The sequence below is a fragment of the Cyprinodon tularosa genome, unplaced genomic scaffold (genome assembly GCF_016077235.1).
Source record: "Cyprinodon tularosa strain WSP-4 unplaced genomic scaffold, ASM1607723v1 ctg484, whole genome shotgun sequence".
NCBI classification, from domain to species: domain Eukaryota; kingdom Metazoa; phylum Chordata; class Actinopteri; order Cyprinodontiformes; family Cyprinodontidae; genus Cyprinodon; species Cyprinodon tularosa.
In genome coordinates, this window is record NW_024039212.1 from 573,484 (window position 1) to 600,107 (window position 26,624).

Genomic DNA, 26,624 nt, shown 5'->3' on the forward strand with positions numbered 1-26,624 from the left:
ATATCTATGCAAATAGTAGGAAGGATGTACAAAACAATTATCAGAAACTGTTCAAATCATGCTTGCAAAAAGGGTTAGATACACTATATTGCCAAAAGTATTTGCTCACCTGCCTTGACTCACATATGAGCTTAAGTGACATCCCGTTCCTAATCCATAGGGTTCAATATGACGTCGGTCCACCCTTTGCAGCTAGAACAGCTTCAACTCTTCTGGGAAGGCTGTCCACAAGGTTTAGGAGTGTGTTTATGGGAATTTTTGACCATTCTTCCAGAAGCGCATTTGTGAGGTCGCACACTGATGTTGGACGAGAAGGCCTGGCTCTCAGTCTCCGCTCTAATTCATCCCAAAGGTGTTCTATCGGGTTGAGGTCAGGACTCTGTGCAGGCCAGTCAAGTTCATCCACACCAGACTCTGTCATCCATGTCTTTATGGACCTTGCTTTGTGCACTGGTGCACAGTCATGTTGGAAGAGGAAGGGGCCAGCTCCAAACTGTTCCCACAAAGTTGGGAGCATGGAATTGTCCAAAATGTCTTGGTATGCTGAAGCATTCAGAGTTCCTTTCACTGGAACTAAGGGGCCAAGCCCAGCTCCTGAAAAACAACCCCACACCATAATCCCCCCTCCACCAAACTTTACACTTGGCACAATGCAGTCAGACAAGTACCGTTCTCCTGGCAACCGCCAAACTCAGACCCGTCCATCAGATTGCCAGATGGAGAAGCGCGATTCGTCACTCCAGAGAACGCGTCTCCACTGCTCTAGAGTCCAGTGGCGGCGTGCTTTACACCACCGCATCCGACGCTTTGCATTGCACTTGGTGATGTATGGCTTGGATGCAGCTGCTCGACCATGGAAACCCATTCCATGAAGCTCTCTGCGCACTGTTCTTGAGCTAATCTGAAGGCCACATGAAGTTTGGAGGTCTGTAGTGATTGACTCTGCAGAAAGTTTGCGACCTCTTCGCACTATGCGCGTCAGCATCCGCTGACCCCGCTCCGTCAGTTTACGTGGCCTACCACTTCGTGGCTGAGTTGCTGTCGTTCCCAAACACTTCCATTTTCTTATAATACAGCTGACAGTTGACTGTGGAATATTTAGGAGCGAGGAAATTTCACGACTGGATTTGTTGCACAGGTGGCATCCTATCACAGTTCCACGCTGGAATTCACTGAGCTCCTGAGAGCGACCCATTCTTTCACAAATGTTTGTAAAAACAGTCTGCATGCCTAGGTGCTTGAATTTATACACCTGTGGCCATGGAAGTGATTGGAACACCTGATTCCAATAATTTGGATGGGTGAGCAAATACTTTTGGCAATATAGTGTATTTATGGCTTTTAAACCTTTTAGAATTTTATTTTCATGAAGTATGTCTTTTCCATTTCTTCACCATTTCATTACCTTGAAATATATTAATAAAACTTGTTGAAAGAAAAGGTTATATGGGGACAAGATGTGAAAAAATTAAAGGACTGTAAAAGCCTCTGAAAATCACTGTACTGTATGTATTTGTGTTGCTTATTCTGTATTTATTTTCCTACATGTATCGGAATCTGAGCTTTAGTTTTCTCCAATGTGGAAGTTTTCTTACATGATAAAAGTGAAAGGTATACTTTACTAAATTATAGAAATATAACGTCTATTCTCTGTTTGTTTCAGGACCTAAGGAGAAATCAGCGGCGTGTTGCCGAACTTAATTCAACCATACGCAAGTTGGAAGATCGCAACTCATTGCTGGTTGACGAGAGAAATGAATTGGTATCAACAAATAATGTTTTTCATATTTATACACTTTATTAATGGTGCCAGATATTTGAATGCACTGTAAAGCAATTCAAATAAATACGTCACAATCCATCATTAAATCATACTAAACTTTTCCTGTTAGTGCTAAGATTACAGAATTATTTCCATTTTTAAATGCCAGAAAAAATAGGCAGGAATAAACTGGAATCCTTTTTTATTACTGTATTTTAAGGAAAGAAACTTAATTTACAACATATGACTGAAACAAGGTAAAATCATGAATTCATTTAAGGGTAAAACCATATGCACATTTATAAACTGTGTGATATTCAGAAGATATATTATATTAGAAATACATTTGTAGATCCCCTCATGTATGATTCACTCTCAGATTTAGTTTCCAGTTTTCTAAGGCTGTTGAATGTATTTGTTCTATTATTATGGTGTATTTAAGGGATTGATTTACTTTGTAAAAATGATTGGGGCATTTATAAAAAAAACATTAAGGGGTAGTATTCAGAAAATCATCTAAATTATTTGCAAAGTTATTCTGTAAGATTGCCATATCCTGTTGGCCTATTTGTAACATGTAATTTACACTTTTTGGGAGTTCAGTTTTGTAGTAAATAAAGCACTTCGTCATATTTCCAATAAAACAGTGCTTGATTGGAGATACGATAACACACAGGTAAGGGTAAGCAAGGAAGCAACAGGCTAAATTAGTTATCATCTCCCAGCAGAGTTGTAAAGAAAATGAAGATTATTGTTATACAAACAATGAATAATGAAGACGACTCAAGATCAGATATAATTCATGGCTGTCCTTAGTGGAAAATTGCTGTTAAATACATTTTATTTAATTAAAATAAACAAATTTTGATGATATGACCTGGTTTATTTTTGGCAGGAATGGGAATGTTATTTTTCCTAGATGCCCTAATTGATAGGAGTCTTTTGGAACGATACACTAGATCTTAAACTTGCTACTGATTGGTCTGTTTATTCAACGCAGTCTTCAAATATGCCAAGCTGTCACTTTTCCTGTGGCGTTGCTGGACGCTGGGTCTGTTATTTAATGGGATTGTGGAGGATTTTTGAGTACTCGCCCTCTCCACTGAAAAAAAAAAAAAGCACATGTACAGTCCTCCACCTGCTCCTGAGATGGAACGCCTATTCAACGTGTGGGAGAGCATGTACGAGCCCATTTCTTCTCATGCAGGCTCTGTTGAAAAGTTGGCTGATTAATACTCAGAAACCAGCGTGTGTCCTAGTGAATGCAAATGTGCCTCCGCCCCTCTGCTGCACCTCTCCCAAATTGTAGGTGACCGAAAACATAGCCGCAGATAGGAGGCCTCTGATTGGTCAAATCTCGAATACAAACTTATTTTGTTTGTATGACCGCCATTGTGGAAAACGACTTGTAAAGTTGGACCAACTAGAAGAATGAGGTGCGCGAGAACACTGGGACTCTTTTTTCCACCCGGATCCCCACTCTTTTCCGCCCTCATGTCCCTCCGTTGTCGCACAAACTTGCCCCCACTGCCTCGGCGGTATCTAGACCCACAGCTAATTCCTGATTGTCCTTCTTGTGTTGTGGCGTGGAATAACACGCAAAACTATCTGTGACAAGTTCACTGCAACACACTGCTTCGCGGAGTATAACCAGCCCGTTACTGTGTCCGAATGTCCACTCTAACCCCTAAATCCTTCAATCACTGGATAGAGCAGGGACTATATAGTGGACTTTATAGTGAACTCTGTTAACTGGCTTTTCAGACAGATAATCACCGCTCTTTGCTCCCCGTTGGTCACGTAACTCCTTCTTCACCGTGCGGTTCCTGTGCCATCTTTGTTATTAAACGGGCCGATGTAATAGCAAGTCCCATAATGCTTTGCGAGGAGAGCTCTCTGCTCAAAGCATTCCGGGATACATCTGCCTCTTCTGAGGCCTTTCTTTTCTTCTCATACACTTCATAGACACTTTTTCTCTTATGACTCTCGCCATTTTCAGAGAACCAAGGTGAGAAAGGTGAGCTTCAAGGACTGTCTGAAACCGTAGCTATATACGGCTGAAAGTGCGCATGCGCAGAAAAAGATAGCTAACCGGGGGCAAGCACGTAGGACGGCCTTACGTAAACATATCACAAGAATGAGTGACAATTAGGAGGACAAATTATTTAGATGATCCACCTGGAAATAAAAATACCTCTATACCTTAGCTCAAAAAGAACTATACCTCCAAAGATTATCAGGACTGATGCTTGATGTATATAGACTTATTTGATCACAATCAAATGTTTTTTGTTTGTTTTTTGACTGGTGGTTTGAAAATATAAATAAGAAAGAAGCCAAAAACAAAATCTCTTACCAATTATAGCACAAATCAAATTTTGGTAACTGGCAGACAGCAGGAAACGTTTAGTGTAACTTAATGATTATTTAGTTAAAATATGCTATGCTTTTATTTTCACCTTTTTACATGCCCCTGTGCTTTTTTTCTCAATAGCTAAAGCGAGTTAGAGAATCCGAAAAGCAGTGCAAGCCCCTGTTGGACAAGAATAAGCTGCTGAACAAGAGGAACGATGACTTAACTCAGACCATCCAGAAACTAGAGGAGAAGCTGAAAAGCCTGACAAAAGAAAACAATGAAATGGTTGGCAAGCTAACATCCTAATCACAGTGTTTATAGTCTCTAAATCAGCTGCTACATGTGGTGAAATCTATTTTCTTGTGCGTTCGCAGAAGGAGAGGATAGGTTCCCATCCACCTCTAAAGAAACTGAAGTCCTTAAATGACCTGGACCAGGCACATGATGACCAGGAAATAGCCTTTCTCAAACTTCAAGTGCTGGAACAACAAAGCATGATTGATGAATTAACAAGAGTAGGTTTCCTGTTAAAACACTTTTACGCTACGCACAAACAATCATAGGTAGATAGACTGGTGGACAGATCAGTATCTTGTGTGTTTATTTGTTCTTTATATCTGTCTACTTACTTTTAGGATCGTGAAAAACTACTGAGGAAGAAGAGACATAAAAGAAGTTCAAGGCCTGTGAAGGTACAAAAAATATTTGTTTTCTTAATAAAAAAGAAGGCATACGTATTTTTTTGAATTTGTATTTTGCTTTTAATACCAAATGTTCAAAACTCAAAGGGCCTGATCTTTAAAAAGTTTGCCCGTATTAAAAGATTTGCAAACTTGTTTGCATTTGCAGAGCAGATCTTTAAAGAAGGTGCAAAGTAATATTGCTATTGCATGTTCAGTTCAGCAGGCGACACAAACCTTTTTTGACTGGTTGCCTTCTTTAATATGCATATCATATTCTAATGTCCAAATTTATGTAGAAAATACAACTGTAAATATTTACCTTCTGTAATGCAATGTTCAACATTTGAAAATGAACTGCTGCAGGTGATTGCGCACTTCGAAAGGACAGGTGCAAAATCACATTTAGAATAATGAGCAGTTATATTTTATGGCAGCTAGTTAAATTTTTTTTCCCATCAAATAGATTACTGAACTAGAAATCTTCAATGAAAGAGTTTTTGTTTTCCTTTTCTGACAGTTGCTACATAGTTTAGTATCGACTCTGTTAGATTATGCTATTGGAGAAGATTGAGAAAATAATCTTCAGTGAGATTTTGCCCAAACCGGCCCCTGAACACTAACCCTGAGCACTAACCCTCCGTTTTCGGGTTCCCGCGGAGGGTGCACCACATTAAGTGTCGTCCCAAACCAGGTAGTGGGTAGGGCGAGTGGACTCATATATATATGCCTGGGAAGGGCTATTTTGAAAGGCTGCTATTGTAAATACAGGGAAAATCCAGGATAGAATCATGCAAGACACAAAACAGACCACAGATTAAGGTGGAGCTTCTAGTTTCAGCAGATAGATGACAGAAATCATGCAGCTAGAGCCTCAACAGTTGGTTTATATCCAGAAAACCTTCTCATATAGATATTTACAATTTTATTCTAAATGGTATTAAATTCAATTATTAGCATTTTTGATGTGTAAAATTATCTACCAAGGCCAAATTATGATAATGAAACAGTTAAAGTTTTGTGTGAGGCATTATTTTATAAATTCCTGAGGGGGAAAAAAAGGTATTTCCATTGCAGATTAAATCCATATATTAAAGAAGCGTTAATCAACCCTAAAGTGGTGTACTTGTTGATGGCATTAAAAGTATTTCTAAGAGCATTAAAAGAGCATTAAAAAGCATTAAATTAGAACTACTCAAAATATGTTTACTTAATTTATCTCCAGAGACACATTGTAGTAGACACCTTCTTTGGCTATGATGAAGAATCAATGGATTCTGAGTCTTCCTCAGTGGCATCATTTCGCATGGACAGAACCCCAGCCACTCCAGATGAAGACCTGGGTGATGTAAGACCTTGTTTTCAGTTATCAATGCAATTGATATATAAACATTACCTTTAAAAAGTGTGATATAAATCCAGTTAATTTCTTTCTTACTGTGTGTCATACCAGGGTCTTGCAAATGAGGAATCCGAGTTACGTTTTCGCCAGCTGACCCGGGAGTATCAGGCACTACAACGAGCCTATGCCTTGCTGCAGGAACAGAAAGGAGGCCTTCTGGATGCTGAGATGGAAGCAAAGGTACTATGTTTCAAGCAATCTTTATGTTGTCTTATGTTGCCTTGTGGTCAGCTGACTTGGATGCTACTAAGGAGTACCATTCAATAATACAGCTCAGGCATAGTGCACTGATTTACAACATTTTGGATTTCAAAGCACTTCATATAGGGCCAAATTTAATAAAAGTCTGTTAAATGCATATCCTGTTTTACTGCTTCCTGTTTTTGTCAGCTAAAAATCAGGGGCTGGGAAACGTCATGGAATAGTAACAGCTGCTGTATAAAATAAGTAAATAATGGCACTCTGAGCATATCATTAGAAGTTTTAGCAGCAAAGCAACGTTCATCCCAGAAGGCTCCATGGCGGCAGTCCTAAATAAAAGCTTAAAGTCTTTGGAACACTAATAAAAATCTGTTTTCTTGGATGCATTAAAAGTCCACTTTCTTTCCTTTAGTTTCTCAACAGTTACTGCAGCACCAAGGGAAATGGCTTAGTGGAAACTGTATGAAAATAAACATATTTTTGTTCAAAATAGACCTTAATCTTTAGGGCTTTTAACAAGGAACCAGTGCAGGTCATGTGAGTTTAGAGAATTTAATGATGATCTTGTCTTCAGATTTTATCACGTGTTTAATATTATGAGCTTTTACTGTAGATAATAATTGGGTTCAGTATTACCAAGTTTTTCTGGTCTTGAACTTGTTTTTTATTCTTATATCCCTTTGGAAAATATTTTTGCAATATTGTAGATGAGGTGAAACATGGGGGAACAGATTAAAAAATAAAAATAAACACTATACTGTAACATTGTGATTTTAATTTGCCTTACTAAAATGGAGTAGCTCTGCTAGTTTCACTACATACATTATGACTCAAAACGATTCCAAGTGAGGGGTGCTAAATTGTACATGAAATAGTTTTTTTTTAGTATGTGCAATAAGTTGGCATGTTGCGGGTGATCTACAAAGATTGATGTGCAAATATTAAGATGTGCAAACCGATTTCCTTCCACCCATTAAAATTTGAACTTGATGTGTTTTACTGGCAGTTTGAAAGTGGCCCTTAAAGAAAGATCAGGTTCTAAGCTATGAGGTTGGATGTAAAAGTTATTTTTAGAGCATGTTACTTATGGAGCACTTTACGTAGGTATCTTATCTCTAAGTGCTATGAACCAAAGTAAACAATGTAAATGATAAAAATAACTAAAGCTAAATTTAGAAAATTATGTATCATAAAACATGAAAAAGTTTTCTTTGTGTTTTATTAAAAAAAATAACTGGGCTTCGTGCATGTCCAGGATTTCTTAAAATAAGGGAGAAAAAAATTTCTGTTGCGATGACTTAGAGAAGCGCACTTTTTCTTTACGTGCATTGTCTAGTCTGCCCTACTCAAAAACCCAGCTATGTAATGTGAGGGTCGGGTCCATGATTAAATAAGTCATGTGACTTAGAGGATTGCTTTCAAAAGGCCATTAGAGACTGTTAAATCTTGCGACAATACAGTATTGACAGTTGAGGGGGGCTTAAACTCAGTCACATGTGTAGCACTCGGAGTGGCTAAAAGTTACACAGTACTGCTTTAAAAATACTTCAGTTTCTCCAGTTAAGGATGAAATTTTCTATTTCTGTTTTTTTTGTTTTTGTTTAATGCTTTTAAAGTAATTTAGCTAATAATCTTTTTATTTTAGAATATTGTTTATGATACATAACTATAGCAGTTATTGTAACTTGTTTTAACAGCCAGGAACAGCTTACTAAAATATCGAAAGTACAGTAAAAATAAAAAAAATACTTTACACATTCTCTCTAAGTCTTGGATAAGTGCAAAAGGAGACATTTAAATTACTGAGCAGGGTCAAAGAGAAGAGAGAGAAGAAAGAAATGCAAGCTATCACTTCCTTCAGTTATATTAAACAATATGGAATCATTAGGAAACAAGGTCGATCAATACCAGCCAGAATACTGGTAATGCAGTATTGTGTTCCACTGAAACATGGCACCAGTGTGTGTCTACATGGCTTTCAGACCACAAAAGCAGACATTCAAAAAGCATAAGTGCACGTGAACAGGGGTCCGTTTCACGAAGTAAGTTTCATAAACTCAGATTCAAATCCAAAACTCTAAACTGCTTTAGCCTAAAGTAGGGAACTCTGAGTTTTCGGTTTCACAACGGCTGCTATGAATTAGTTTAATCAACTCCAAGTAGAACCTCTCAGAGTTAGTCGTGGGGAGCGAATAAAGTGAATGTGATTGGTCGTTTATCAAGGGGGTGGGATTGTTGTGGCGGAAGGTTCGCAAGCAAGTTTGATTGTGACCGGTCTCTCAGAAGCATCGTGCTAACCAGTTAGCAACTTCGTGCCAGTAGGTTACCAATGGGAAATTACATTGGGAACAAGTAGCACTAAATTGGTGACTTTGCAATTGGTGACACTGTCAAGGAACGCTATGGAATATGAAAACATAAAAGAGGAGGAGAGTTTCGGAGGTTGTGGATGAGTCTCCTCCATCATACATTTTGTATTTAGAGGAGGAAAGCGGGGACGAATTTGTTGCGGAAGAGGACGCCAGGGCGGCAGAAACTTTGTTTGGTGTAGAAGGCTTACAGCCGTACATGTTTGAGGCCTTGCCTCGCACTCTGCCAGTTCTGTTAGCTCTAGGCCTGCCAAAGACAGAGACGTCCATCTCCATGAACACTGGGACGGAACTCAATGGTAAAATAAATTATTCTTATTTCAAACATTGCGTATATTAGCTCCATATGAATGAAAAAAAAAGAATGAAGAAGCTATGACCGAAAAAATTAGATTGACAGATGACCATTGATATATGATTGGCCGAATTTAGGTGTACAAGCTGACGTATAACTAACTGGCCTGCATAAGATAAAGGGAAAAAAAACACAGAATTTAAGACAGGATTTTTCTAACTTTTGGGACAATATCGTCTGATAAAGAGTCTAAAAGAGTCATTATTACAACAGGCAACAGGAAATTCCTTTTTACTGGAACTAGAGATTTTAATGCAGAAATGAAAAAATAAAAAAAGGAGAGCAACAGAGCTACAGCTGCAAAGGAGAGGAAGATGGCAGGCTGTTTTATCATTTATTAAAAGCACTCTGCTTTCCATTGTTCCATTTATAGATAACTAAAATAAGATTCTTCCTGATAAAAATCACACTCCTACACCGAACTGTAATAATTCATTTTCTAAATTACATTTTTTGTAGCAAAAATAAAAAAAAATCTACTAGTAAGAATTAATTTTTATATATCTAGAACTTTTTACACATTTTAATTGGCCGTTCTGATATTTATCAGCTTGACTGAAAATGTATTTATCATATCTGAAATACATTTCTTCATAATCAAATTAGTATAAATGCTGAGCAGTAATATTAGGAAAATGGAGATCTGAAATTAATTTCTAGACATCCAGAATGTTTATTCTAGATGTGGAGAATGTCATTCTGTTTGAAATGGTCATTTAGACAAAGAAAAAAAGTTTTTTTCAGATATTAGAAATAAATATTCAGTAAAACTAGTACATATCAAAACCTCTTGCCATGGATGTTGTTACCGCAGTTATATTACAGATTGTTTCTTTAATGATAGTAGATCAATGTATCTATTCAGGTCAAATCTTCTGGCAGCAGCAAAAATGAAGTCTGAAAACATTGTTCTATTATATATAGAACCTGTGCATAATCTCAGGGTCCCTTCTCATGTTATTGACTTTAAATACTAAGTGGCTGTTTGCAGAACCAGGCTCAGTGTGAGCGGCCATCTGCCGAGGCCGACTGGGGTTAAAGGAGAGTGAAGCAGGGATAGATAAAGAAGCAGAGATGCAAAATGTAACTGTTAACCAGCTCCACAAACAGGAAAGACATCAAGGCAAGACACAGCCAGGCAGACAAGTTCCGACGCAGCTCGCAGGTCAGAGGATGAAAAGAGCACACCCAGTTAGTCACAGCCAAAAAAACAGGACTACACTGAAAAAAAGGGCAAACTTCAACATCTACAGTATAAGCAGCACAGCTGATATTTCTATCCAGGATGGAGTCACAGCTACTATGATGAGAACAAGGAAAGGGAGCATAACAGAGGTTGAAATAACAAATACTTTAGAAAGGGAGAATAAAATGTAGGAGAATGATGAAAAAGGGTCCCTATGTCCTCCAGCAGTCTAAGCCTAAGCCTTAAAGCTCAACAATGCAATAAGAAAGACCAACTCTGTTCTGAGAGCTCCTCTGGAGATGATTTTACAAAGAAGAATTATTCATGAAATAAAAAAGGAAGAAAATCCTGTGTATCCTCTTCGTCTGACTGTTGTACAACAGCCAAGCGTCTTCGTCAGAGGCTTCTCTTGACCCTTTGTAAGAAAGTCTGGTACAGGAGATCTTAATAGTCTATAGCTATTAACATCTACATATCATTAAACAAAAAAACTTGTTACAACATTTACTCACCATTTGGGATCAATAAAATATTGTTTTATTGAATTGAACTGTACAAATGTATTGTTTATTTTCTCTTCCCCACTTCTACACATACCAATTACAAAATGTTGATGCACCAAAGAAATGTAAGCAGAGGCACAGCTCCAGATTCTAGCAATGTCAACTTGAGAATAGATGAAATCACTATTGGTAAAAATGTAATTTACTACATAATTGAGTTTGGCTTTGCTGATGTTTCAGGCTCAAGAGCAACTGCAAGCAGATGTGCTCCGGTACAAAGCCAAAATAGAGGATCTGGAGAAGGAACTAGCCTTCAAAGGACAGGTGAGAACAAAATGATTAATGCTTCTTTAATATATGGATTTAATCTGCAATGGAAATACCTTTTTTTCCCCCTCAGGAATTTATAAAATAATGCCTCACACAAAACTTTAACTGTTTCATTATCATAATTTGGCCTTGGTAGATAATTTCACACATCAAAAATGCTAATAATTGAATTTAATACCATTTAGAATAAAATTGTAAATATCTATATGAGAAGGTTTTCTGGATATAAACCAACTGTTGAGGCTCTAGCTGCATGATTTCTGTCATCTATCTGCTGAAACTAGAAGCTCCACCTTAATCTGTGGTCTGTTTTGTGTCTTGCATGATTCTATCCTGGATTTTCCCTGTATTTAAAATAGCAGCCTTTCAAAATAGCCCTTCCCAGGCACAAGACAGCCAAATGGCAGCAAAATCCCCTCCAAATTCCAGCCACCGGAGCGACCCCCTCCTTCTTCTGGGAATGCATATTTTTTTTACTCTGACTCCACCCTTTCACTGAATTACAGATTCTGACCAGGAGATAACGCTTCCCTTTAGATCTAATGTCCACAAATCATGACCGAAAGAATATTTTAGATGTTTACAAAGGAATTGTAGGGGACTAGCCAAGAGCCCATCAAGGAAAGTGGGGACATTTTAAATGGCTACTACTGTACCTCCATTTACTTTCGAATGACCTTTTACTAGCTTTGCTCTCTCTGTTGGGAAATAGTAATTCCAAAGCACAATGCGTGTATTTGGAGTAACGTGTACTGCTACTGTCTCCACACACGTTTTACAAACCTTAAAGGGCAGACTGTTTCACTTACTTTCTTTTTGCCACCTGGCCAACAAGGCTACTTTTGTGAGGACTAAAAGACACAGATTTTCTGCCAGAGCTTTGGATCTATGTAACATCTACAGGTTCAATATATTGGATATTTAAGATTGCATGTTGGTATTTTACAAAAAATAGGACAAAGGTTCCCAACAAAAAAAAGGGTGGCTTGCCATCTTCAGGTTTGAGGAGGATTCCTGCCTCAAGTGGAGGAATTCAAGTGTTTTGGGTTCCGGTTCAGGAGCGAGGGGAAAATGGAGAAGGAGACACCAAATGGATTGGTGTGGTTGCTGTCGTAATGTGGAGACTGCAACTGTCTGTGACCGTGAAGACATAGCTGAAAGGAAATCCCTCAGTATACCCATCTGTCCACATTCCTACCCTCACATAAGGTCTCTAAATCTTAGTCTTGACCCCAAAAATATAGATTTTGGACAAGAATAGCCAAAATGAGCTTTCTCTGCACCATGCAATTTTGGCATTCAAATAAGACATGGAATGATACCCTATATGAATTATTAATCTTTGGCACATCAAATTTGATGTGTTAACATTGTATAATCACTGTTTACCTTTAAATAATTCATGACGCATAATTCAGCAAATTCATTAGCAGGCCTAAATGCCAGTTTAGGATATGACATCCATCTGTGCTACTAGAGACATTAAAATATCTCTGATAAAAAAAAAGAATTTGGACTAGTTGTGGCTGGAAAAAAGAGATTAACCTTGGATGCTGGTTACAATTTGAGGGGTACAATAACTCCCTCTATGGGTGATTACAAATACATCAGCCTACTGGATTAGACATGCAATGAAGCAAGCAAAATCAGCTGTTCAGCTGCATCTTCAATCTCAAATCCTCCTAAAGCATAGGCACAATAAAATAAGCTCATTAGTAATTAGAGCTCTGTAGGATTTTAGAGTAATTTGAGCTCTGTTGGATGAATATGTCCTCAATGTCCTTTCATAAATACATATTAAATTAAAGTTAATCAAATTGTCTTTCAATATTCAGCACATTACAGTCCGCTACAGACACATACAGAAATAAATAGGGAAAATATTGTCTTTCTTGATATAAAGTAGGTCTTCAACAGCGGGTCCGCGACCCCTAGGGGGTTCACGGAGGTACTGCATGGGGGTCGTGAAAGTTTTGGTTGATTAGACATTTTTTTATAATTAAATTTAAATGTCTTTAAATAAACATTAACATGAATTCAACACACTGTACAGTAGTAAACAGACAAATGGAGGCAGAAGATGTCTTTCAGTTATCAATGCACACATTCAGCGACTAACAGGAGCTCTTTCAAGCTGGACACCGTTTCATTCACAACACCTGTCCCATCAACGAGGAATCAGAATCAGAAATATGTTAATAATCCCAGGGAGAAATTACTTTTGTTACATTACTCCATATGTAATAGAGTGACTATAGGACCAGTTTGATATAACATAATTTCATACACTATATATAATTAGGGGGTCCCCGCTCCATCTCGCCATCAGTTTGGGGGTCCTTGGCTTGGAAAACGTTGAAGACCCTTGCAGTAGGCTATAGTTAGAGAACAGGCAGGGTCTTTAAATGCTGTCATTGGTTTGTGACTGAACCCTAAAGTCACCTTAAAGTACAGAAACGAAATAATAAAGAATGCCGGTTCTGTTCTAGGAACCCTTCTAGAACCTCTAGAGATAATTTCACAACGAAGAATTCTTCAGAAGATGATCATGGACAACAGTGACCCTCCTCTTCAGAAGATTATTAAACAACAAAATTACTGTGAGCAAACACTGGCATTCAAACGTAACTTCTGCTGGTTTGCTGCGTCATTGTCACACAGAAAATCTTATGAAAAACATCATTAATTCCAACAGGGAAGTTCCTCTTTCAAATTGATTGCATGTCAACATGCGCCATAGAGCTAAAAACATGTACACGGCGTCACCGTGTTGCCATAGCAATGACTGCTTTCCTTTTCCGTTGGAGGGAAGAGGCCATCCCATGCTTATTTAAACCCCTCCATGCCCACCCCCCATTAAGGCGTGTTCCGCAGCTGCCAGTGTGACTTCATTAGGAGTCATACTTGATAGTTAAGGGTTAGTGTTTAGGTGGCTTTTTGGGATTGGGCCCAGCTGTGCAAAAAACACCTCTCTAGAGGGTCCAAAGCCCTAGGTCGGTAGATTTACCCCCTTAAATGTGTTTGTAAATGTTACCCAGGCTCCAATCCTTCAGGCTTTTGAGTGGCAATGGAAAAAGGTCTTATGTTTAAATTAAACATTTCGGGCTCATTAGACGTTTCTGTGTAAGTCATTGGACATTCTGTTAAGCTTTATCACTTCACCTCTTATTCGTCTTTTAAGCGGATTGTTATTCATGTCTTTTAGGACTCCAAATGGGTAGAGGAAAAGCAGCTTTTCTTAAGAAGAAACCAGGAGCTGCTGGATAAGGTTGAACTTCAACTTCTTTTGTTTGTAAAAAGTTTAGAAATATGTTTTTATTGTTGTCATAACAAATGACTCATAAATATTAGGAAAAATATTGTAAGTTAACTTGTCCTTAATCTATAAATGTGACTGTTTTTTAGGTGGAAAAGTTGGAGTCAGAATGCAGTCGGCTTGAGGAGGAGCTCCAAGACTCCAGGGACCAAAATGAGCTGTTGGAGTTTAGGATACTGGAGCTGGAGGTAAGTCATGTTGTTTTCCAGATGAATGTTTTTTTTCCTACACTACAATGATCAAAGTTTCCCAGAGTTTAGCCTGAAGAGACTTACACAGACATTGCTCAATAAAAAAGTCCTACATGCTCCAATTTGGTAAAACTGTCAGTCTTAGGATGTTTTTGGGCCATCAATTTGAGCATTATTAATGATCTAACTCTTAAAATGCAGTTTTTCTCAGAAGTCCTGTGAGTGTAACTAATGTTTTATCTACTGCAGATAATTGAATTTGACATTGCTCAGTTTTTTTTTTATTTCTCTTTTATTCATGCGGCATTTTTTCATTTTTAAGAATAATTATATTAGTAAGTGGTTCAAAAATGTTTCCCTGTAAAAAGGTCAGCTTTGGTGCTTGTACTTGGTAGAGATGTTTACTACTGGTCAGCAAAGTAAAATGAAGACTTTAAAAGTAATTGACATTAAAAAGAATTGACACCATTCAATGAAATAGTTTTTGACAGGAACAGGGAAAAAAAAGGGGATTTGTAATTATTTGCTTGTGGTTTTTATCAAATTTAAAACTAAAGGGAAAAAAAACTAGGTTTAAAGGTATTTTTGTTTAATGTGATAGAAGCTTATGAAGATATATGTACCATCTCATTATTAAAGAGGAAAGAACCAGAATTATTGGTGATTTATTTATTTGGTGTATTTTGATTAAATTAAAATGCTGTTGGGAAAAGAAATGATTCAGGGAAACCTGCTAAGAAGATGTTTATTTTTGTCAAATTTTGCTGGCTTGATTTTAGCTTAAACTAATAGGTATATATTTATGCTTTTACAATCTCTTTTGCAATTAATTTGAATCAGATATGATGGATCAAAAAAAGAAATACAGAAAGAAGCAAGTCCTGAGAATGGTGTGCAGTCTCTAAAGTATTTTGCTACTTAAAGCCATCAGAAATCGCCTAATCAGTAAATACAGTCCATGAAGGTATAATTCAGAGAATGTTAGTAACCATAGAGCATAAAATAAAATAAAAGAACACAATTAAGCCAGAAAATAAGTTCGAGAGAGGTTACACCATAAATAAACAACCATGTTTTAAATTTTTCATGAAGCATTGGTCAATCCATGATCTTTAAACTGAAATAATTTAATACACCTGCAAGATAATAATTACTATCAAACCTAAGGAATGCCTTAATCAGAGCAGCCAAGAGGATAATGGTAGCTCTAAAGAAATTGTTGAGAAAATTTGCAACAAGCCATGTAGGAGAACACAGAAAACATGTGGAAGAGGGGTCTTTTGGATAGGAGAGACCATACAGTAGGTCAACTTTTGGGTTCAGATGTAAAAGATTATGTGTGGCAGAAACTAATGCTACACATCAACATAGTGGTGGTATAATTTGATTTATTTCATTAACTTTTATGTGGTTCATATTTACTACATTTGAAACAAAAATTCATAAAAATCTTTAACAAGACTCAAACTGAGATCAAACTGTTCTACTGTAGAGTTACTTTACATATTTGAATAAGCAGAGGAGATTCTAGTAACTCAAAGGTGTGGAAAAAATACAGCTGTAACTGAAACAGATTTCTCTGAAGCTCTGACTGAAATACACAAGCTGAACACCAATTCATGCCACACAATTTTAGATTTGAATATTAAAAACGTGTTTACATACTACATATCTTTGTCCATCCTTCTGTAAATTTGTAGCCTTTGCGTTGTCATGGAAAATCCCGTAAGAAAATATTAGAGTTTCTGGTTATAACCTGAGAAAATGTGATGAAGTACAATTACATTTTAAATTTAAATGTTTCTTTGTAGGAACGTGAAAGGAGGTCTCCACCTTTTAACCATTTGCGGATGCATCCGTTCTCTGAGGGAGTCAGCGCGCTGCAGATTTACTGCATGAAGGAAGGGGTCAAGGTGCATATTAAGAAGAGCAACCAGAAGTGATAAATATGTATCATTACAAATTCAGCACATTTACGCATTCCTGTGATCATATTTGCTTTTCTTCACAGGATGTGTGCATACCAGATCTTATCAAGCTACTGGATATCCTCGGGGACAATGGGGTAATTATTATATATCTAACTTAAGTGTGCGGCATGCAGTTGTAAATTAGGAATATTAACATAAACTTAATCTTTTTTGCAGAACTTGAGGAATGAGGAGCAAGTGGCAATAATTCAGGCTAGCACTGTTTTGTCACTGGCAGAAAAGGTAAAAAAAAAAAATATATATTTTTTTTTAGTCTAGATAATGAAGCAACTTCCATTAGGTACATACAGTTTTCTGTGTTAGACGTACTTAACTTTGGCTAAATGTCGTCCTCTAGTGGATTCAGCAGATAGAAGGGACAGAGGCAGCACTACATCAGAAGATGATGGACCTCGAGATAGAAATGGTGGGTCTTAAAAGATTTTATTTAACTAAATGACTAAATATGCTGGAAAAATTGTTACAATAATGAGAGATACCAACATTTTATCCAATGAGAGAAGCTGATTCAAAAGCATTTCAAGGGTTTTTAGATTTTTAGACTTACATTGTATTTATTTTGCTTTAATATCACATTAGATATCAAAGCAACCCTTATTTGAAAAGTTGCAAATATCTAATACCTTCAAAGGCAACGTGTCCAGTTGCCTTTGAAGAAATGCAACTGAACTAGTGACATTATTAACAAATATCTAAAATATGTTTCTTACATTGAGCACTGTCTGTTGTTACTGTTTATCTTTAATAGATTAAGGTAGCTTGAATTGCAACATCAGTTCAATCTCATTTGTGTGATAACATCATCTGTGTGTACAGGACATGTTCTGTAAACAGAAAGGATATCTAGAAGAGGAGCTAGACTACAGAAAGCAGGCCCTGGACCAGGCTTACATGGTAAATCTAATTTGGTGCTTTATGGATACTTTGTCACTTTTTTAAAGAATGTACAGTATGTTTTTCATACTTAGCCATACTTCCTTGCAAATCTCTAAAGTATCTTGGATTTAAAATTCTCTGGGATTCTGAGAGATTATCAAAAGACTTTTTTGGCCTTTAGATGAAATTATCACCCAGTTTCTTTCTAGTAGATTTTACAAATTCTTCTGGAATAAACAGACTTAAACTTAGGTGAGTTTTTGAAAACAGCAGCCTGCACAGAGCATCAATACTGTACATACCAAGTAGTTTTTATTAAATCATTTTATAGATCTCAAATTACATATAGTACTTTGGGAAAATCAGCTGATTGCATTGACTCGAATACAATCCCTCACACTAAGCATGCTTGTAGCGACAGTGGAGAGGAAAAACTCCCTTTTAACAGGAAGAAACCTCCAGCAGAATCAAGCTCAGTGTGAGCGGCCATCTGCCGAGGCTGACTGGGGTTCAAGGAGACAGAAGCAAAGATGCAGAAAGCAGCTGTAAAAGGCAGCCCTGTCCAGGATACACAGTCACAGTCAGAGAAACGGGACTACACTGAAAAACAAGGCAATCTCCAGCATCTATAAACAGAGGGGTTGATGGCAGCAGCACAGCTGATATTTCTCTCCAGGATGGAGTCACAGCCACACGGGAACAGACGAGACGAAGCTACTATGAGAAAAAGCAGAGAGAGCATAACGTTAGAGATTAAACTAACAGATTCTGCACAGTGGGAGAATACTTTCTTTAAAGAGACCCTTAGACAATAGAAAAACACCCTTAGAGGAAAATGACTAAATCACAATTTATAGAATGAAATTTGAATTAAAAAAAAGAATAAAAACCTGAAACCTTAAAAAAAAAAGATTTTCTACTTTAACTACCATAGGACCTTCCATTACATTTGAGTGTTTCCTTTGAAATTACTTCCTTTTGCTTTTGTTCTCCTACTGGACGGTGGACCTTTTTTCCAACCTTAAATCACAGGCAGACTTCTACAGATTCTGATCAAGAATATTAGCTTTCAATTTGAAATGTAAAAAGATGTTTCTGAACTGACTTTAATATTTTTGTTATTTATAGTTTTGTTCTTTCATGTTAGAGAGCTAGTTATTTGACTTTTGAAGGCGGTTTTTAGTGGCTACTATATGATGCATTCTCATTTAACAACAATATGTGTAATAAAGGGAAAGGGGGAAAGTATTGTTAAACGATTGCAAGAAAGTCTGGCTCTAAGAAGCAAAGCCTTTAAGAAATTAAAAGTAATCAATGAATAATGTCAATAAATAATTCCTTTTTAAATACAGGTATTTTTTAAATGTTTAGATTTGCTTGTGTTCGTATGATGAGTAAATTTACAACCGTTTTCTCAACAGCAAATCCAGGAGTTGGAAGCAACCCTATACAACGCCCTGCAGCAGGACAAGGTGTTTGATTTGATTTTTTTAAATGTTTTAATGCATCACATCCTCATGCTATGAGAAAAAAATATAAATGTTTAGAAAACTCCAAGGCGTGCATTATTAAAAACAGTAGCTAATTCATTCAGTAAATCTGAACACATGCTTGCGATCATCCCGTTCTCATTAAGGAGGAGATTTAAAGCTATTTGAAATGGTTCTCCTAAAAAGATAAAAGCATTCATTGTCAAAACTTTAAATCACTTGAAGTAGTTTCACAGAGAATGAAATTAAGAGATGCAAGATCCCTGCAGGGCTCTTAAAATGTTCTCAGAATCTTGTGATTTCTTGAAACCCTTTTTTACATGGAAAGAGTTACTTATCTAAAATAAGTAAAAATTCATCTTGAAATGATTAGCGGCGATTTTTCTAATGCCAGAGGATTTTTCTAATGCTAGCTGATGCCTTTGCACCAGGTGATAAAGTACGGCGAGCCTCTGAACGAGCTTCAGAAGGACGAGCTGAGAATGGCGGTGGAGAAGCTGAGGAGGCAGATGCTGAGAAAGAGTCGCGAGTACGACTGCCAGATCCTCCAGGAGAGGATGGAGCTGCTACACCAGGCCCACCAGGTTCTTAATATATACTGAAACCTTAACAAAAAAAAGGTTTTCTAGCTGACTGGTTGTATTCATACATTTGTCTCTAAATAACAACAGAGAATCCGTGATCTTGAAGACAAGACAGAAATCCAAAGGCGGCAGATTAAAGATCTAGAGGAAAAGGTAATTGCTGATACACCTGTGTCTTAAAGCAGTACTTACTAAGGATGTTGCTCACAGATTAAAAAGTTCAAAGTAATAGTTTAGATAGCCTAAATGCTGAACACATACTGACATCTAGTGGTTACAATGGTGCTAGCACCCTTGTGAAATGACTTTCTGTGACTGAAGTGCTTCCAGATCTTATGACAATATGTAAGATGGTGTATTATTTATCAGGAATTAAAGGCTTACATCCAGGGTAAAAAAATCTAGCGTATAAGATGCATATAATCCGCATAAAAGATAAATCTTATTGCTAACATCACTTTGCATCTCTAAACCCCAGTTTGATTTGCAATGGCGTTCACTGTAAATCATCATTCAAGTTAGAATGTCACATAGGTTATTATTTTCATTTAGTTTAATAAATACACTGTGATAATATTTCAAAGATTTCTCTGTGAGATTTTTTAGATCCTGTATTTGAAGCACATGGATGGGAAATGGGGTTGAGGTAAAGGGGTGTCAAAGACGGAAGCTCCCAATATATCCCTGAGTTACATCTATCCCCCTCTTTGATCATTTTATCACTTTTTGATCACAGCAGTTAAAAGAAAGCTACATTCCTTTAAAAAACTGGACTATGTAAAAAAACTTTAAAAAAGAAAAAAAAAACACAAATTCTTACACAAATATTGTCCATGTACTGTTAAGTAGATACACTTAGTATGTAGTTGGTGAAGGTTTTTATAAGAACTGCTGCCGTGTTAAAAGGGAGCCTGGGATCCAGGAGCCTTCAACATAGCGGACATTGTGTGTTCTGCTTTTTTAGTTTCTCTTCAAATATGAATGTATAAAGGAACAATGAATGTGAAAGAGAACATCTAGGATGTGGTATCTATGACTACAGATTTCAAGTTTATTAAAAGCAAACGAGCAGCTATTGAGCAACCCAGACAAATTGACGCATTGCGTCTTTGTTTAGAAATAAACACAGAAAGTTCTGAAGACCTCAAAACTTTTGGACGGAAGGACACAAATAAAATATTTATAATAAACAGAGATATAATATCATGAAGTTACCTCAATATAATTAGTCTTTTTTGGCACAAATATGTTAAGTGTTCCTCTAATTCTCTGTCTTTCTTTCATTCTCTTGTTCTTTCATGCTGCAGTTTCTCTTTCTTTTCTTGTTCTTTTCTCTTGCCTTTATCCTTTGGCCTTGAAGTCTTTGGTGGCTGTAGCTGAGGTGAGTCCTGCTCTCTTTGTGTTCGAGCTAAGAGCATCTCTTCTCTCAACCTTTCAAAAGGAAAAGTGTTTGGAACAGCCGAAACAGTTTTATAGAGCAACACCCTGACATGGGAAATTGGCATTTTGCAACGTCAGTGCTAAATGATTAGATAAAACAGTTTTCTGTTGTTCACTGTAATGAAACAAAGTATAAACAGTTGTAGGTAACGCTGCACTGATAGACAAACTGAGTAGAAAAGCTAAACTAAATCATTCAGTTGATAAAACATGACAATAATTATTAACACTTTCATCCTTGCTGCAGGAAATGTCAACATAATTAGTGTTTTGTACTTTAATAAAAGCAAAAATCTGCAGAATAATGCTTTTAACTTCATTAGAAGCTTCATCCCTTCTAACAATAATAACTTTATACAACCTTGGTTACGTTAATTCTTCCTATTTATCCTTACTTCATTTTTCTTTTCATTTTTCTTACTTTGATATTGTTTTCATCTAGTATTTTCATGCAGTTTTTGTTGTTTTTATAAAATATCTGTACCCGTCATCTACCACATTGAGGGGGGGCAGCAGTCTCTGCTCTAAGAGACTCACAGACTTTCCTCAACCCAGACACCTCCTTCAGCTCCTCTGGGGGAAGACTGAAACATTCCAGAAAGATAAAGTTCCCCCAGCGTGTCCTTGCCTGTACCTCGACACCCCCCCCCCCCCCCCCCCCCCCCCAAGGCCTGAAAGGAGGCGTCCAGGGGGCATCAGAAACAAACATCTGAGCAACGAAAGTGCTCTCGATGTGGAGAAGCGGCTCCACTCCTGTCTCACCCCATCTCTAAATGAGTGACCAGCCAACCTGCAGGAGAAAAAGAAGAATCTTTTTTGCAACATTAAGATCAGATATTTTGGGGAAAATATTATCTGCATTATTTATTTTAATTGCCACCTATTTCAATCGGGTTCCATGACTGAATTTTATCATTTATTACAGCCATGTCATGATCTTTGGGCTGACGACTGGCTTGATTACTCATTTCATTTACTTGCCTCACTCTTTTACTCATAAGCACCCTCTCTTTCACCTGCTCTTGCCTCTATTTAACCTGCCAGTCATAACTGCCAGATTATTAAAGCCCTTGGTGAGAGTTTTCTAGTGAAACTAAGTGGATTCTGATTGCCTGACAGCAGAAAAGGGAAATCATCCTTTTGTTTATTGAATAATGTGATATCAACCAAAATTGGTAGAAATACTTAATTGAGCTCTAAGTAAAATTAGGATTATTCCTTTTACTGTTTAACTACTTATTTCATTGCCCATAAGACCATCAATGGTCATCTATGTCTTGTCTGTATCAGAAAAGAAAATTCTTTTTTTATTTACCTAATAATTACCAATTTTTTTTATTTTTTTTTATAGATCTTTTTGGTATTAGAATTATGTAATTGTTTTCAAGTGGTGCATCAGGGGCCTTCCTTGATTATTAGTAAAATTTGCTTTTAGAGCAATGTTTTGGTTTGTGGGACATGGCTGGTATTTAGTCACAGATGATAATAAGTATGATGATAATGGAGGTAACTTATTTTAAAAACATTGTTTTGTTTTTTTACCAATACTGAAACAAATTCCACAACATTTCCAAATAAAAGTCCGTACTGCCTAGTCCTGACACATTACCTTCAAAATACATGAAAAATAAGATTGAGAAACTAAAACAATTTTTTTTAACCTTTTAAAATTTTATAAGGGTTCAATCCCTCCCTCTCTTTATCCACCCATCCATCCATCAATCACTCACTCACTCACTCACTCACTCACTCACTCACTCACTCACTCACTCACTCACTCACTCACTCACTCACTCACTCACTCACTCACTCACTCATTCCCTTCCTTTCACTATCCCTTCCTCCCTCCCTTCCTCACTGCACATCCATCCATCCATCCATCCATCCATGGTGATATTGTCGGCTTTTTTGGAAGGTATAACTTGGATTTACGGAGGGTTTGTTCATTCCATTCTTTCAATTTCACTAAACTTGATGAATAAAAATGTTTGTAGCTAATCCATGTAATTAACTAGACTGAGTGAATTGACCTTCAGCGAATTCGAAAGGCTTAATATATTATAAAATATATATTTGTTTTTGTTTGTTTCTGCTTTGTAAAACTGTACGTTTTTACCTCCTGTTAAGCTTTTTCTTTTTTTTCCCTTTCTTTCCAGGTGCTGCGTCAGCTCAGAGGTCTTGTTTGGGTCTCCAATGTTGATTATGTGTTGGACAAGCTGAAAACAGTGTGTGTAGCAGTGGCTGTTGAAAGATCAGTGATTCCAGATGTTGGTGGATTCAGCCTGTGCGCACTTCAAACTTTACTAAAAATGTTGTTGATTTGGTTTTGTTTTATTGACTGGACTGGAGTTAAGATCTTCGAGATTCCGCCCAGGACTGTTTATTTTTCTAGCAAAGTAACACCCAATGAGACCTTCAGAGGCTTGCAAAGAAATCTATAAACACATAAATAATCTGACATACATAGTTTACAGAGACGCATGCATATGTAAATGCAACACACGCACACACACACACGTTTTGCTAGTTCAAAACCAAAGCCTGGAAGATGTTCTCTCTGCCATGCAGGGTTATAATATGTCCACGGCCATAAGGGGAACATAAACAGACTGAAAACTCAAACAGTGAAAAATACAAACCACAGGACCACAGCTTTCCCTCTTTCATGTGCTGCCCAAAGCTGTAAGAACATTCTTTTGGGATTCAAGTCATCGATGAGTAGAAACAAGCCAACTCAGGGCCCATGAGTGCAGAAGCTGTCGGAGCAGAGCTGACCTCAGGCCAGATAATAATAAGGAACATTTGGGACACGCTGCCTTACTTTCTAGCCTGTGGTTGCTGCTTCCAGAATGGTGCTTAAACTGACTGCTTGCACTTCCCCCAGAAGGTTATACCTGCTATAAGGCAAAGCTGTCCTGTAAACAGTGGATTCTGAAGAGGAACACTCAGGTTCATCACTGAAAAAAAAGGTCAAAAGTGAAAGAGATGGCTCCCTTACATCCAGCTCCAGTCAGCACCAATTTTCCATGAGGAAACCTGTAGATTGTGGAACTGCTGTGAAATTTTTTTTAAAGCCAGAAGAGTAAAAAGGCGCAACTGTCCAGATTTCTTTGTAGTGTTCCAACCAATCAATGTTTCCAAGAGTTCCAAAAACACCTGTTATGTAATATATATATACTGTTGATATGTACATGACTCTCAATTATTTTATGTAGTCTTATTATTTTTTTGTGATAAGCTGTCATTTTTTTACTCTCTGAAGCAGCTTGAACAGTTAATGTACTTAGCAGTTTTCAAATTATTTAAAAAGGATATAAACTGCTCTGGTCTATTGTGGTGATGGCTGCAACGATGAACTTTATACCCCATAGATGGTTATAACTGAAAAGCTAAATGAATGTGGATATAAAATGAATTTTGGTCTTTTCTTCCCCATTTTTCTCCTTCCTACATATTGTTCTAGATATATCAGGCTCCAGGTCAGTTTGCATCTTTGGTTAAAATAAACCCTAATTTCATGCCTAAGTGATATCATTTTGTACCCATAAACAAACCTTTTTCTACCTATGTACCAAAGAGTACATTCGATTTATTTTGGTTATTAATTGGAGTATAATGAAATGTCCTCCTCAGGAAAGATGCGATTTTAAGAACACTAAGGAAATCTTATTTTTAATTATTGGAAACTGAATTAGGGCTTCATAAATCAAAAAACGCCCCTTTAAGAATTTTTATTTTTTTTAAAGAATGTTGCTGTCCAGGTTAACTAGTCCATAAATTGGGGTTTACATGCTTATCTTATTTCAATGCAGTGTTTGCAAATAATAAGAATGCAAAATCATCCAATTCTTTCCAAACTAAAATCCAAAACTGTTATAAAGAATATTTGATAAATTGTGACGCAAAACCGGTCTGTCTAAATCCTTGGTGTCCAAAGTCAGTGTTTATACCCCTGAATCTGAACACAACAGAACAATTTAAGAACAAATAAATTTAGTATTCCAAAACATGAACCAGTTCATGTTTTAAGAAATACTGAAGGTTTTCAGCATTTTTTACCATTTAGAAAATGGATTTGACTTTGTGCATGACAATGAACCTAAAGGTACCAGTATTGTTTGTTAGTGTGGGTGCAACAATTGCGCCTTAAAAAAATTGACATCAATGAAACAAGAAGTACTGAACTGCCCGAAATATAACACTCAAATTAAAACAAAAAGCAACGACAACTCTTTCATATCCATGTTTCCACTGACCAGCGATCTCCCAAAATTAAGGAAATCAAGGCCAAAATAGCTGCCAATCGATCAATTGGTGCCCTTCCCTATTTTTCAGTGACCTATTTCTCATTTCGTTAGGTTGGAAACAATATCTTTCACTACACCTTTTTCCATGAATACAAACATCCCATAGAAAAAAATATTTATTTTTTTGTGAAAAAGTGCTACCCACCCATCTATCCATCTGGCCATTTGTCCATCCATCCACCCATTCGTCCTTCCATCCACCCATCTTCTCCTATATTGTTGGCTATTTTGGAAGTTAAAGCTTGGATTTATGGAGGGTTTGTTAAATCCATTCTTTTAATTTCACTAAAGGAGATGCATGTATTTTTTACCGAATTGAAAAAAAAAAAAAAATTATTTAATCCATGCTATCAACTACACAGAGTGAATTGACCTTCAGTGAATTGGAAAGGATTAATATATGGTTTAAAAAGTTTTTATTTTTATTTAGTAGACCCCTGTTCTAGAAAAACTGTCAAACATAATGTCACATTTAATTTATTCAGTTGTTATATAGTTGATACTATAATTGCACTTCCTTTGCAAAATGAACAGCTTATAATGGAGATTTAATACTAGGAGATCTTGTGCCACAAGATCTCATTACCCTTACACTGATGACCTCATTGCATTATGTGGATAAACAATCATAGAAAAGCTCAAACATCATCCTTAGAACACGTTGCTTTCATTGATTGTGGATAAGAATCAAATTAAAATAACTGACTTAACTTTGCAGATATTCAAATTAATATAAATTTCCATTAAGCAAATTGCAGAAGAAATCTTTTCATCGTAGGTCATAAAACATCTCAAAAGTGGAGGAAAATTTTTTTCCTTTTTTTTCTTTTACTGTTCTTTAAGAAAAAACAAATCTGCAAATCAAAGTATGAAATTGTGAAGTAATGAAATGACCAGCCACTGATTTTGCATGTACTTAAAACCTGTTACCCCTCCAAACATGTTGGGGGGGTGTTCTCAACATACCCTTTAAAGTTGTAAATATGTTAATACTTCTTTGCAAAAATATGCATATAAAAATATCTTCTGATTTGAATCTAGCTTTAATTCATTCTGTACTACAGGATTATTTATATTTTATATTTTTTTCTGGGAAGAAAAGGCTTTATTTCCCACTTGAAATATTGAAGTTTTCTTGCTCTGATGTGATTCCAATCAAAAGTTTGTTTTTTTTATACTACAAACTTTATTGACTAAGACCTTATAGACATACAGTATAAAGGTCTGCCTATGCAGGTTGAAAGAAGAGAAAGTGAATGCAACACTACACCCACATTATTCTCTG

The 26,624-nt window shown here is 36.7% G+C and overlaps 1 protein-coding gene across 2 annotated transcripts in view; it reads left to right on the top strand.

The window, feature by feature from the left end:
• Nucleotides 1-24,561, top strand: part of jakmip2 (janus kinase and microtubule interacting protein 2) — a 47,121-nt gene extending 22,560 nt beyond the window's left edge. Inside the window, exons 6-24 of one of the 2 annotated variants that reach the window (XM_038302211.1) lie at nt 1,664-1,762; nt 4,257-4,403; nt 4,493-4,633; nt 4,754-4,810; nt 6,024-6,146; nt 6,252-6,380; nt 11,055-11,138; nt 14,350-14,412; nt 14,550-14,648; nt 16,463-16,564; nt 16,663-16,716; nt 16,799-16,864; nt 16,980-17,048; nt 17,459-17,536; nt 18,940-18,990; nt 19,440-19,592; nt 19,680-19,745; nt 20,900-20,973; nt 23,189-23,326. In XM_038302211.1, the coding sequence (XP_038158139.1) occupies nt 1,664-1,762; nt 4,257-4,403; nt 4,493-4,633; nt 4,754-4,810; nt 6,024-6,146; nt 6,252-6,380; nt 11,055-11,138; nt 14,350-14,412; nt 14,550-14,648; nt 16,463-16,564; nt 16,663-16,716; nt 16,799-16,864; nt 16,980-17,048; nt 17,459-17,536; nt 18,940-18,990; nt 19,440-19,592; nt 19,680-19,745; nt 20,900-20,950 (1,632 nt within the window). In that variant the 3' untranslated portion in view covers nt 20,951-20,973; nt 23,189-23,326. Of the gene's footprint in view, nt 1-1,663; nt 1,763-4,256; nt 4,404-4,492; nt 4,634-4,753; nt 4,811-6,023; nt 6,147-6,251; nt 6,381-11,054; nt 11,139-14,349; nt 14,413-14,549; nt 14,649-16,462; nt 16,565-16,662; nt 16,717-16,798; nt 16,865-16,979; nt 17,049-17,458; nt 17,537-18,939; nt 18,991-19,439; nt 19,593-19,679; nt 19,746-20,899; nt 20,974-23,188 lie in introns of both variants that reach the window. The other variant, XM_038302210.1, reaches the window with a different exon arrangement.
• Nucleotides 24,562-26,624: the final 2,063 nt, after the last annotated feature.